We start from the raw sequence: 12,500 nt of genomic DNA, 5'->3' as shown, positions 1-12,500 counted from the left end.
CAATGGCATGTGAGCCCAAACACACACGCACACACACACACACACACACACACACACACACACACACACACACCTTATAAGGGTAGTACCCATTCTGAAGGGTAGAGAATGTTCCGGACGTTCTGCTTTAAAACACTTCCTCTCTCTGGCTGCTCGTAAAACTTCAAAACCACAATGAGGACGTTTCCCACAAACTAATATTGGTTGCGTGAGTGTGTGTGTGTGTGTGTGTGTGTGTGTGTGTGTGTGTGTGTGTGTGTGTAGGTGCCCCCTTATGACCTTCCAGCTAGAGAGGTGAAGGTTAAAAGCCTGATCACCTAAACACAGTTCAGTATGACTAAGGCCCCGTTCGCACGAGGACGCTTGCGGGTAAAAACGACAAAATATTTTATGGGAAGTGCCTTTCGTTTAGACGGTGACGGCGTTTTGGGGGCTTAAAGACGCAAAAATCTGAAACCACCCTCCAAAGTGTAAAAGTTGAATCCGCTCCTCCGTAGCGTGTCGTCTACACTGACAAGACACAAAACTCTGATCTGATCTGCTCACATCACGTATGTGTTTACGTCACATACATGCTCCAGGACAGGAAATAAAGAAACGTGGGATTATTTCCATGGTGGGACCTTCAAGCTGCTCTGGCAGCTCTAATAAACTTACAGGAGTCTTTCCACCAAATGTCCAGGATATGTACAGATAGTATTAGTGAACAGAGAAGGATCTGGAATTACCTCCATCACATTCTGGATGCAGCAATTGGTGGGAGGAGCCAGACGGCTTTGGAGGAGACCTGGGAGATCTAGTGATGGTGGAGAACTTTGTGGAAGGAGTAGCTGATGAAAATGTGTGGCGTGAAAACTTCTGCATGCCCAAAGATGCTCTTATGGCTTTAAGTGATGCCGCCTGGCTGCATACAATCCAATTTCACACACTTTTGAGTCACCGTATGCAGCAGATTTCCTCCCGAAAACACTCGTCTAAACGAGGAATAAAAAGTGAAGACGAGACGCCACTTTTGCGTCTTCTGTTCAGACCGTCCTCGTGTGAACGGGGCCTAAGAGTAGAGGTGTGTGGTGTGTGGGTACCTGAAGGTGATGTTCCATCTCTTGAGCAGGATTTCTCCGTACTGCTCCCTCATCTCCAGCAGCATGTCAAACAGCTGGGACACCGGGAAGCCGTAACCCTGCAGGAGGATCAAACCAGAGCAACAAGTGAGCATCAGCTCAACATGGAACAGCAACAACACAATTAATCTCATTTTAATCGTGATCACGATTTTGGCCGCCACGATTAAATTAACCTGGTGGTCGGTGATATTTCCATTTTAAAATGCGTCTCTCCTGCAGATCTAATCAACACTTTCTACACCAGTAGTCCACCAACCACCAGGGGGCGGGGCCGTGTTTCTCCCCTGAAAACAGCCTGGTTGCTGATTGGATAGAACACTAAGCAGGATGTGACGTAGTACTGGACGCCACAACAACATGCAACATTTGTAAAAGCTGGTGAAGCAGTGTTGCCAACTTAGCAACTTTGTTGCTATATTTAGAGACTTTTCAGACCCCCTTAGAGACTATTTTTTTAAAAAAGCGACTGGAGACAAATCCAGCGACTTTTTCTGGTGTTATTGGAGACTTTTGGAGACTCGTTCTTACTCTTCTTAAAGAGCCGCGGGGCCCGTTGGGCACAGTCCTCCTGCAGCAGTCTCTCCAAGCTACAGAGCCGGAGGGGATGTTAACCCCTTAGTGTCCAGTCTGCAAATTGCTAACAGGCTAACAGTTAGCTCTGTAGCAGTACAGTGTGTGTGTGCTAACAGGCTAACAGTTAGCTCTGTAGCAGTACAGTGTGTATATGCTAACAGGCTAACAGTTAGCTCTGTAGCAGTACAGTGTGTGTGTGCTAACAGGCTAACAGTTAGCTCTGTAGCAGTACAGTGTGTATATGCTAACAGGCTAACAGTTAGCTCTGTAGCAGTACAGTGTGTATATGCTAACAGGCTAACAGTTAGCTCTGTAGCAGTACAGTGTGTATGTGCTAACAGGCTAACAGTTAGCTCTGTAACAGTACAGTGTGTATATGCTAACAGGCTAACAGTTAGCTCTGTAGCAGTACAGTGTGTATATGCTAACAGGCTAACAGTTAGCTCTGTAGCAGTACAGTGTGTATATGCTAACAGGCTAACAGTTAGCTCTGTAGCAGTACAGTGTGTATGTGCTAACAGGCTAACAGTTAGCTCTGTAGCAGTACAGTGTGTATGTGCTGCTGCTGCAGGAGGTGTTCACTTAGCGATCTCTGTTTGTTTACAACAAGCACCAGACACTCTGTGCACAGTTAGCGATGCCGGTTAATTCTCATCACTATGTTTATGATCAGCGGAGACTCTGTGCATAATTAGCCATGCTGCTTTGTTTATGATCATCTGCTGACGTTGTGCACAGTTCCTATTGTTCGTTTAATAGTAGTGCAATAAAACCACTGACTTCAGCTCTGACAGATGAGGGTGTCATCCATGAGGGTGTGTTTGTGTTTTCAAAGCTACATGTATGAAACATAAAGAAGGGCAGATCTATAGGAGGAGAGACTCCAACATAAAACAATAGTAAATAGACTTCCTGTGATGTTTTAGAGACTGAGCTGAATTCAGCTATTCAGTGGCACCTCATCACTTCTCTCTGTAACCGTCCATTCATCATTCCCCTCTTTCCTTCTCGCTCACTCATCTCTGAATGTTTCTCCCATCCAGTTTTTAGCCACATCCCCTCTATCTCCTGCTCCACATCCCTCCATCCTCTCATCCATCACACTCAATCCATCCAGGTTAGTTCATTCATTCATACAAGCACGGAGAGCAAACTGACATCAGATGATAAAACTTCTAAAAAATGGCGAATTAAGAAAGAAAGTCTTTCTCTACAGATTGGCTGGCGTCCATTTTTAAACTGAAAAACATGCTTTGAACAGGTTTCATGGGCCCCCGGGGTCAAATATGTTACTCAGCATGCACCAAGATGATTTTAAGAACGAAAACATAGAAAATGGAAAGAAAATGCTGAATTTTATACATTAACCCTCGAGGCCTCTTTAAAATTAACTCACACTTTGACTCTTCGGGACCCTAAACAACACGGGGCATTTGTAAAAGCCGGCGAAGCAGTGTTGCCAACTTAGCAACTTTGTTGCTATATTTAGTGACTTTTCAGACCCCCTTAGAGACTATTTTTTTAAAAAGCGACTGGAGACAAATCCAGCGACTTTTTCTGGTGTTATTGGAGACTTTTGGAGACTCGTTCTTACTCTTCTTAACGAGCCACGGGGCCCTCTCATACAAGTGTCATAAAAATGTGATATATCATTTTTTTTTTTCACTTTCACCGCATCAAACCTTTTAGCAGCTTCCTATTTCATACAATTAGCCTTTAAACTGACCAATATATTGAGAATCAAAAATATAAAAAAGGCAGAATGTCCATTTTTGGGTCCCACACATACCTGCAGTGTGTCAGCAAAAAGGACGATGAGGTTCTTCAGATCCAGGACCAGGTCTGGGTTGTCACAGTACGACTGAGGAGACAGAGGAGTGTGTCAGAGAGCTTTGATGTTGATGTTTTATGCTCTGAAGTGTGTGTTTGTGTTTGTGTTTGTTCGTACGGAGTGGGTCCTCAGGGCAGCGATGATTTTAGACAGCGCCAGCTCCCAAAGCTCCTCCACGTACGCTCTGTTGACCAAACCCTGCGTGGTGTGAAGGACGTGATCCTCCACCACGAAGAAGCTGGAAGGAGAAGCACAAGAAGGACAACAAAGACCAATTATCTTAAAGGCATAGTATGCAGGAATCATCACTTACTGTTTGTAAACACAACATCCTCCCTGGATCAAAGAAGTGAAAACAAACATCTCGTTTTAGGATTAAAATTGTCCGCTTGGCATTTTCTCTTGCTATATTTGCATTGCTTTCAGTGCTGTACCTGCTATTTTCATAGCTTCGTAAACAAAAGAAAACTGAGTTATCTTGTTACCTTGAAATAAACGTATTGCTTTGTGCATAAAGTTACTACATTTCTGGTTTACTGCATGACATACATGCTCTATATTGTTTTTGTGGTGTGAATGTATGTTGTGTTTAAAATAAATGGAAAATAAGTAAAAAGGTGGAAAATAAGTGGAAAAGTTTTTACTATTATTTAATGATATATTTGACTTACTCACCATTAACATAGTCTTATTTTTTTTAACATGTTTTCTTACCAGTAGCAGCTCAAAACCAGATAATTTATTGCATTTTACAACGCAATGAAATTAAAACTGAGCAGAATTTAAGTCAGAGTTTTGGTCCGGCCCTCTGCAACCTTTGCAGTATCTCATGTGGCCCCTTGGGAATATAAATTGCCCAACCCTGCTCTATGCATTTTTTTGATAGAAAAATGCATAGTATACCTCTAAAAAGTGTAAAAACAACAACAAAAAAACAACAAGTTTTAGTTTTACAGGGTGCTTATGTGCTGCTTATTACTAAGACGGGTGCAGTGACTCCCTGATCCAAGAGATAATTAGTGTGTTTCCATGCACCTGTTTAATGCCCATTTTCCATTTCAAAAAAGAGGTAAAATCAGATTTCAGAAGGTTTTTCAATTGTAATGTTTGGTTTGGGTAGAGGAAATTAATTTAGAGTAGACATTAGCAACATAAAAGTAGAATTCATCAACTGTGTTGCCAATTTCGATCTTCAGATTTGTTTAAAAAGGTATTGCTGTGGCAGTTTCAGTGAACTCTGACAACTTTTCCAGACGAGCGGTCATGATTACTCAGTTTAGAAATAATTTACTCGTAACAACGACAGCCGAGCAAGTGGCTCATTCATCCAGTCAAGCAGAAAGAGCTGCTGACGTCTCGGCACTCGTCAGTCAAACGTTGAGCTGCTTTCTTGAAATGACGCCCGTGTGAAATGGATTCTGCAGAGTGACTTTGGTTTATATCCACTGACAACATGTCTCACCCACACCAGGGCCCTCTGGGCCTCGCCAGACCACAATGAGCCACCATGTGGTCCACTTTGTGGCCCGACTGAGCATGTCTTCTCTTCGTCATTAGTGAAGAGGGTAAATATGATGGGAGGGGATTTTCTATTCTCCGTTGGTGGAGGGGTTTGTGTGCTTCAGAAAGAGAATAAAACAGATTTAGTCTAATGGTGCAGTAGGGGGAATGTGTGTCTTCTGATTATTTAGATATTTGGCATGGATGGATCTCAAGGCCCAGCCGGGGGGAGGAAGGGATCCAGTTTGGTGACCTTAGAATTGAATCTCTGCTTTTTTGCAGATGATGTGATTCTTTTGGCTTCATCAGACCGGGACCTCCAGCACTCGTTGGGGCGGTTTGCGGTTGAGTGCGAAGCGGTTGGGATAAAAGTCAGCACCTCCAAGTCTGAGGCCATGGTTCTCTGGGTGAAAACGGTAGACTGCCCCCTCTGGGTGGAGAGAGGTACTGCCTCAAGAGAAGGAGTTCCAGTATCTGTGGGTCTTGTTCAGCAGTGACGGTAGAACGGAGCGTAAGATGGACAGGTGGTTTGGTGCGGCGTCAGCAGTGATGCAGGAGTTGTGCCGGACCTTCGTGGTGAAGAAGGAGCTGAGCCGGTAACTTCCCTTAAATATTGTAGTTTACTTTAATTGTTGTGTGTGCACTGGGTGATCAACTCTCATCCATGCCCAAGTTAGGATAAATAAACTAGACTTGACTTAATCAGTTCATCCTTGCGTCCAAGTGGACGTTTGTGCCAAACTGGAAAAGAGTGAATCCCTCACAGCTGAGGAGAATAGGACGTACGCATGGCAGAAAACCTAATGTGGCCACAGCTGTCCATGGCAAGAAGTTACAAAAAGACAACTTCAGTTGTTACTGAGACCGCTGCAGATGAAAAGATGATTGGCCGGATGATGGCTGGATGGGAAACGAGTGGAAGAACGGATGAACGGATGATGAAATGGTGGAGAAACAGCAATGGATGAGAGACATGGGATGGCACCTTCCAAAAATGGGAATAACAGACCTGAGTGTGTGTGAGTTAGTGTGTGTGTGTGCGCCATTGTGTGTGATTTAGTGTGTGTGTGTGCACCATTGTGTGTGTGTGTGTATTAGTGTCCAGCCTTGGCGGTGTTTTTAAAAGCGTCTGCTCCAGTCAGACAGACAGAAGGAATAACAGCAATAAGCCAACCACCATCACACACACTCTATCAATCGTCACCACCGTGTGTCTGTGTGTGTGTGTGTGTGTGTGTGTGTGTGTGTGTGTGTGTGTGTGTGTGTGTTTGAATGCAATGCAGATAATTGGATGGAGTGATGGATGAGAGGAAAAGTATAAGGAAGGGAGGGGTGAGTGTGACCAGAGAGGGATGGAAAACAGTGGGAGGGGAGGAGAGATGAAAAGATGTCAAATGGTCAGAAGTCACTCAAACGAAATGAAACGAGGTGTCGCTAAACGCCCAATGTTTGGTTTCACTCAGAGCTTCTCTCTCTCACTGCTCTCTGCCAAGTTACACAGGAGGACTAGAACCGGTGGAGAGGTGGATGGATGGATGGATGGATGGGTGGATGAATGGATGTAGAGATGGATGTAGAGATGGATGGATGGATGGATGTAGAGATGGATGGATGGATGTAGAGATGGATGGATGGGTGGATGAATGGATGTAGAGATGGATGTAGAGATGGATGGATGGATGGATGGGTGTAGAGATGGATGGATGGGTGGATGAATGGATGTAGAGATGGATGGATGAATGGATGTAGAGATGGATGATGGATGGATGGATGGATGGATGTAGAGATGGATGGATGGATGGATGAATGGATGTAGAGATGGATGTAGAGATGGATGGATGGATGGATGGATGGATGGATGTAGAGATGGATGGATGGATGTAGAGATGGATGTAGAGATGGATGGATGGATGGATGGATGTAGAGATGGATGGATGGGTGGATGAATGGTTGTAGAGATGGATGGATGGGTGGATGAATGGTTGTAGAGATGGATGGATGGATGGGTGGGTGGATGGATGTAGAGATGGATGGTTGGATGGATGGTTGGATGGATGGATGGTTGGATGGAGGGGTAGATGGATGGACGGGTGGGTAAAGGGATGACACATGGATGCAAGAATGGATCTATTTGTGGATTAGATGAGTTTTGGGAGAGGAGTCAGGGAAAGGTGAATGGGTGACGGGATGGATGGATGAAAGGATGGATGGATAGATGGGTGGGTGGATGGATGAAAAGAGGGAGGGAAGGATGTTGGCTTGACTGAAGATGAACACCCATCCTTAATCATCAGGCGTCTGCCAACGCCACGCCCTTTCTTCAATGTTAAGTGAAAACACAAGTTAATGGGCTCTTCTTTGGCCCGTGCTACACCCACGTCAGATCAGGCCAGGAGTCTTTTCCGTAACCATGAGGACAATAATGGGACAGCGGTGTGTTCTGCCAGGCTGGAGTCGTGTGGCGCTGCCAGAGCAACGCCCTCAACAAGCTAATGGCCACGAGGTAAACAGACGTGCTTTCCAAAGCTGGTCACTCTAGTGAGAGTCTACTGCACCGTCAGGACTATTTGAAAGGGTTTATTCCGCCACAGGTCTCAGAGTCAATATACAGCACACAAGACTTTCAAAGAACTAAAATTGAGGGTTTGTGTTGCCTTTTTATTGTATTTTATAACATCAACATCAATTCATTTTGACGACAAGATCCTAAATGGTAAATTTTAATTGTCAGTTAATGTTTTTTCATACACTACAGGCCAAAAGTTTGGAAGCAACTTAAATTTTCTGTTCACAATGTCTTTCTTAAAAACCAGTCTGGATTCTTTGTATTTCTGGATGTGTTTACTACATGATCAGACTTTACCTTTATTGAATTTAACCATTTTCCTCCATTGACCTTTAGGTAAACATTGATGTTATCAGACCATTGGTGAATAAATGTTACCAAAAGAAAATAAGGGTGGAGGAGATTTGGGAGAGTCACAAACCAATCACAGTTTGCATTATTCACATTAGCTCTTTGGCTTTTGAGAGTTTGGATACAAAAATCCCAACAAATCTCAACTGTGTTCATATTTCTGACAACATTAAGGAAAGAAGGAAACACAAAGTCTAGGCAATAAAAACGACCTGATGATTATAGTAAAACTATGTTCTAATAAGTGACTCTTTATATAATAATCATGTTTATTTTGTTGCAAAGTATAGCAATGAAACTATGATCTTTTTTTTTTAACAAATTTGATCTTGTTTCCAAACGTATTGGCCTGTAGTGTAGGTTAACAAAAGAAGGCTAAAGAACAATAACATCCCAAGTCTAAAGACAACCATCACTGGATTACCACTAAAGAAAACTTTAAATCGTGAAAATGGAGCCACTTTTTTTCGTTCCATTCTTAGTGGTGTTATAGATGTTTATTTGCAATGGATATAATGATTTCCATGATGTTTAGGTCACCCTGAATATAAAAATATGTTCATCATGTCTGTGTGCTCAGATGTGACTGAGTTATGACTATGATTATTAGGGCATATTTTTAACAGTTTAATTTCCACAGATATGTAGAAGGAGTATTAATGGCAGCAGAAAACAAATGAAATAAACATATACAGACACAGATTTAAGTTACACTCTGAATGGTCAGACTAAAAAGGGTTTTAAAATGAGAAGAATGCCACTTCAAATGAGTTAAAATCACAGAAAAATACAAAAATATTTTAATCTCTGAAGACTCTATAGATAAAGAGGTTAAGTTAAAATAAAAACTTACCCGACAATCTGATTGAAGTACCGCCTGTATCCCTCCAGAGTTTCATGCTGGAAATGTAAAAGAAAAGGGGAAAAAGAGATAAAGAGGGAAGAGATAGACAGGGAGTAACAGAAGGAGGGATAAAGAGTCCAACAGCAAAGATAAAGTCCAGAAAGATAACAACAAAATGTATCAAATTCAACTTACACCAGGAAAAACACATTATTTATTAGATAATAAAGTTAAAGGTTTAATTGTTTCTGAGTCATAGATTCAGGAGTGTGTTTGAGTGGGGGAGGGGAGTGTGTGTGCAGGAGGAGGCCAGGTGGAGTTAGGAGTGTGTGGACGTAAAGGTGGAGGTGCAGGGTCGTACCATGTTAGAGTGAGGCTGCAGCACCAGGCGAGCCTGTTTCCTCCTCTGCTTTCTGTAGTAGTTCTCAAACACATCACGCAAACCCTACAACACAAAGGACAGGTAAGAAAGGGTGGGTGGATGGATGGATGGATGGATGGATGGATGGATGGATGGATGGATGGATGGATGGATGGATGGATGGATGGATGGATGGATGGATGGATGGATGGATGGATGGATGGATGGATGGATGGATGGATGGATGGATGGATGGATGGATGGATGGATGGATGGATGGATGGATGGATGGATGGATGGGTGGATGGATGGTTGGATGGATGGGTGGATGGATGGATGGATGGATGGTTGGATGGATGGGTGGATGGATGGATGGATGGATGGATGGGCGGATGGACAGATACAAGGTGGATGGATGGATGGATGGATGGATGGGTGGGTGGACGGATGGATGGGCGGATGGGTGGATGGATGGGCGGATGGATGGATGGATGGATGGATGGACAGATACAAGGTGGATGGATGGATGGATGGATGGATGGATGGATGGATGGATGATGGATGGGCGGATGGATGGATGGATGGTTGGGTGGATGGATGGATGGGTGGATGGATGGATGGGCGGATGGGTGGATGGATGGGCGGATGGATGGATGGATGGATGGATGGACAGATACAAGGTGGATGGATGGATGGATGGATGGATGGATGGATGGGCGGATGGATGGGCGGATGGACAGATACAAGGTGGATGGATGGATGGATGGATGGGCGGATGGATGGATGGATGGATGGGCAGATGGATGGATGGATGGGCGGATGGATGGATGGATGGATGGGCGGATGGACAGATACAAGGTGGATGGATGGTTGGATGGATGGGCGGATGGACAGATACAAGGTGGATGGATGGATGGATGGATGGATGGATGGATGGATGGATGGATGGATGGATGGGCGGATGGATGGATGGATGGATGGATGGATGGATGGATGGATGGATGGATGGATGGATGGATGATAGGTATTTAAGTGTTTGAGACACCATTGGGTGGCAGTCCCTAAACCTTAATTCTGACTAAAGATAACAAAATAATATTCTGTAACTGCAAATGGAAAAGATTGCATATTTGAAAATGGGATCCCAATTATTATTTTTTTTTTTTTGGTCAAACAAATTTATACCACTTAAACACACATAGGACTCACAAAAACTATGGTGACCTCAAACCATCTTTTCTCTGTTGCAAGCGCCTATAGAACCAATAAATCCTTAAACCTTTAGGATTTCAAATAACCTGGGTACGATATTTTATTTTTAACCTGTGACTTTATAAGACCAACCTGGTCTTTCAGGGCCAACCTGAAAACCGAAACAAATCTACCGAGCTCGTGTTTTATTTGCTCTGTGAGACAGATTTCCACCCGCCCTGGCCCTGAGCAGGCCGATCCCAAATGTCTCTCTCATGTGGTTTAAGATAACATATTTCTTTTTTATTCCCACAACAGGGAAATTTTAGAGTTTGATAAGATGACTGGTGTCCAGAAACTCACAGATAAAACCGTCAAACCAGAAGAGAAACCAAACATTGCCCCAATTTGCATGTGTCGCCTCCTGCTACATCACATGATTTATTGTTACAGGATTGTTTAAAGGTCATATTTTATTTCATTTTGCTCTGTTCATGCCAACAATGTTCCTTGGAAGTCAGAACAGCCATTTACGAATTAGTCTGGCAACAGCAGACAAACCTATAGCCTGTAAGACGAAAGAGAGGGACGAGCCAAAGTCAAAACGGGTTAAATCTGAGTCTGAATATTGTTGCTGTTGAATATTATGTTACACATTTCCTTGAATTACCTTTTCAGCTGTCAGGATTCATGCTCTTTAAACGCAACATGCGGTCCAAACAGTAAAGCTGTACTTAAGCTGACAACAGCGAGGGACGCAGCCAAATGTTTAGGGTTGTTTGAGGCCGTTTTTGATTTTTAACGGGGTAGAAAAACCAAATGTAAGAAGCACTGAATGATGGGAAAGTTGAGATGAGGTCATGTGAGAATGAGTGAGTGAGGAAGAGGAAGAAAGAGGAAGTGTGTTTGATGACCAGAGCTGCTTGGCGTCACTGCTCTGAAACACAGAATCAGCTCTCTAAACTTGACCACATCGTATCTTTTCCTTCCATTACACAGAAGCTCTCGCTCTTATCTCGCGCTCTGCTCTGTGGGAGGAACAGGAGGCCTATCTGGGGAGCAGACCAGGACCAGAGTCCTCGGTGAGCTCACGATAAGAGTCCAGAACCCTTACCGAGGGACCGGACCACCAGCAGGACACACACATATCTACACATTATATGTACGTGTGTGGTGCCCAATACCTGCTATCACTATGACAGGACGTTCTGAAGATACGGCAAGAAAAATAAAGTCACTTTGACGTTTTCCAAACCACTGAATCATTTAGCCGAGATTAAAAAAAAAGAGAAAATAACCAAAAAACACAACACATTACAGCGTTTTCGGCGATAGACCTCCATTAAATGTTTAAAATGTTATTTTTACGCATTAAAATGTAAAATGTTTGTTGAATTTTGTAACTCCATTTGTAAGTCATTTGTGTCTTTTTTGGTCATTTTGTCTTTTTGTGTCTTTTTTGTGTCTTTTGTAGTGTCTTTTTTGGTCATTTTGTGTATTTTTTAGTCATTTTGTGTCTTCTGTGGGTTTTTTTGGTAATTTTGTCCTCCTCATTTGTTTCTTTTTTTAGTCATTTTGTATCTTTTGTTGTCTGTTTTACTTATTTTGTGTCTTTTTTTAGTCATTTTTTGAGTCATTTTGTGTTTTCTGGACATTTTGTCTCCTCATTTGTTTCTTTTATGGTCATTTTGTGTCTTTTTTAGTCCTTTAGTCCAACATAAAATGTGATTTTTAATCTTTTTTTTTTACTTTCAAAACACCATCATGCTCAATAAAGAATTTTAAATGTTGCAAATATGAAAAAAGGTGTCAAATCTACCATATAAGAGGGTTCCATCCAGTTCTATCATTTGATACTAAATCTATTTGAGCTTGTCTCCAGTTTTACTTGGTATATCATCATCAAACTGAAACTGGCCTCATGGAGTTTACAGCCAGAACGTTAGAGGTATAAATGTGAAGAAGAAGTCATGATCTGGAGCTTGTGGAGACTCCAGAGGGTTTTAATCTGACCCTTGGCTGAACAATGTCCATTGAAAACACAAAGTCACAAACAAAACAATAAAGCTGATGGTAGAAATGTGAATCTCACTGGTCGTAATCTAGACACTTTTGTTCTGGAAGCACGTTTGGTTTGATGTTGTGAGGTGACAAAAGTG

At 42.8% G+C, this 12,500-nt stretch overlaps 1 protein-coding gene across 1 annotated transcript in view; it reads right to left on the bottom strand.

Moving 5' to 3' along the window:
- Window positions 1-11,019, bottom strand: part of LOC131968030 (exocyst complex component 6B-like) — a gene marked incomplete at both ends in the record, with an annotated part of 31,953 nt that extends 20,934 nt beyond the window's left edge. Inside the window, 6 exons of the mRNA XM_059328777.1 lie at window positions 1,083-1,180; window positions 3,487-3,558; window positions 3,646-3,766; window positions 8,799-8,845; window positions 9,151-9,234; window positions 11,012-11,019. Of these exons, the coding sequence (XP_059184760.1) occupies window positions 1,083-1,180; window positions 3,487-3,558; window positions 3,646-3,766; window positions 8,799-8,845; window positions 9,151-9,234; window positions 11,012-11,019 (430 nt within the window). The remainder of the gene's footprint in view (window positions 1-1,082; window positions 1,181-3,486; window positions 3,559-3,645; window positions 3,767-8,798; window positions 8,846-9,150; window positions 9,235-11,011) is intronic.
- Window positions 11,020-12,500: the final 1,481 nt, after the last annotated feature.

Source organism: Centropristis striata, unplaced genomic scaffold (assembly GCF_030273125.1).
Source record: "Centropristis striata isolate RG_2023a ecotype Rhode Island unplaced genomic scaffold, C.striata_1.0 Scaffold_53, whole genome shotgun sequence".
NCBI lineage: Eukaryota > Metazoa > Chordata > Actinopteri > Perciformes > Serranidae > Centropristis > Centropristis striata.
This window is presented reverse-complemented; position numbering and strand designations above follow the sequence as displayed.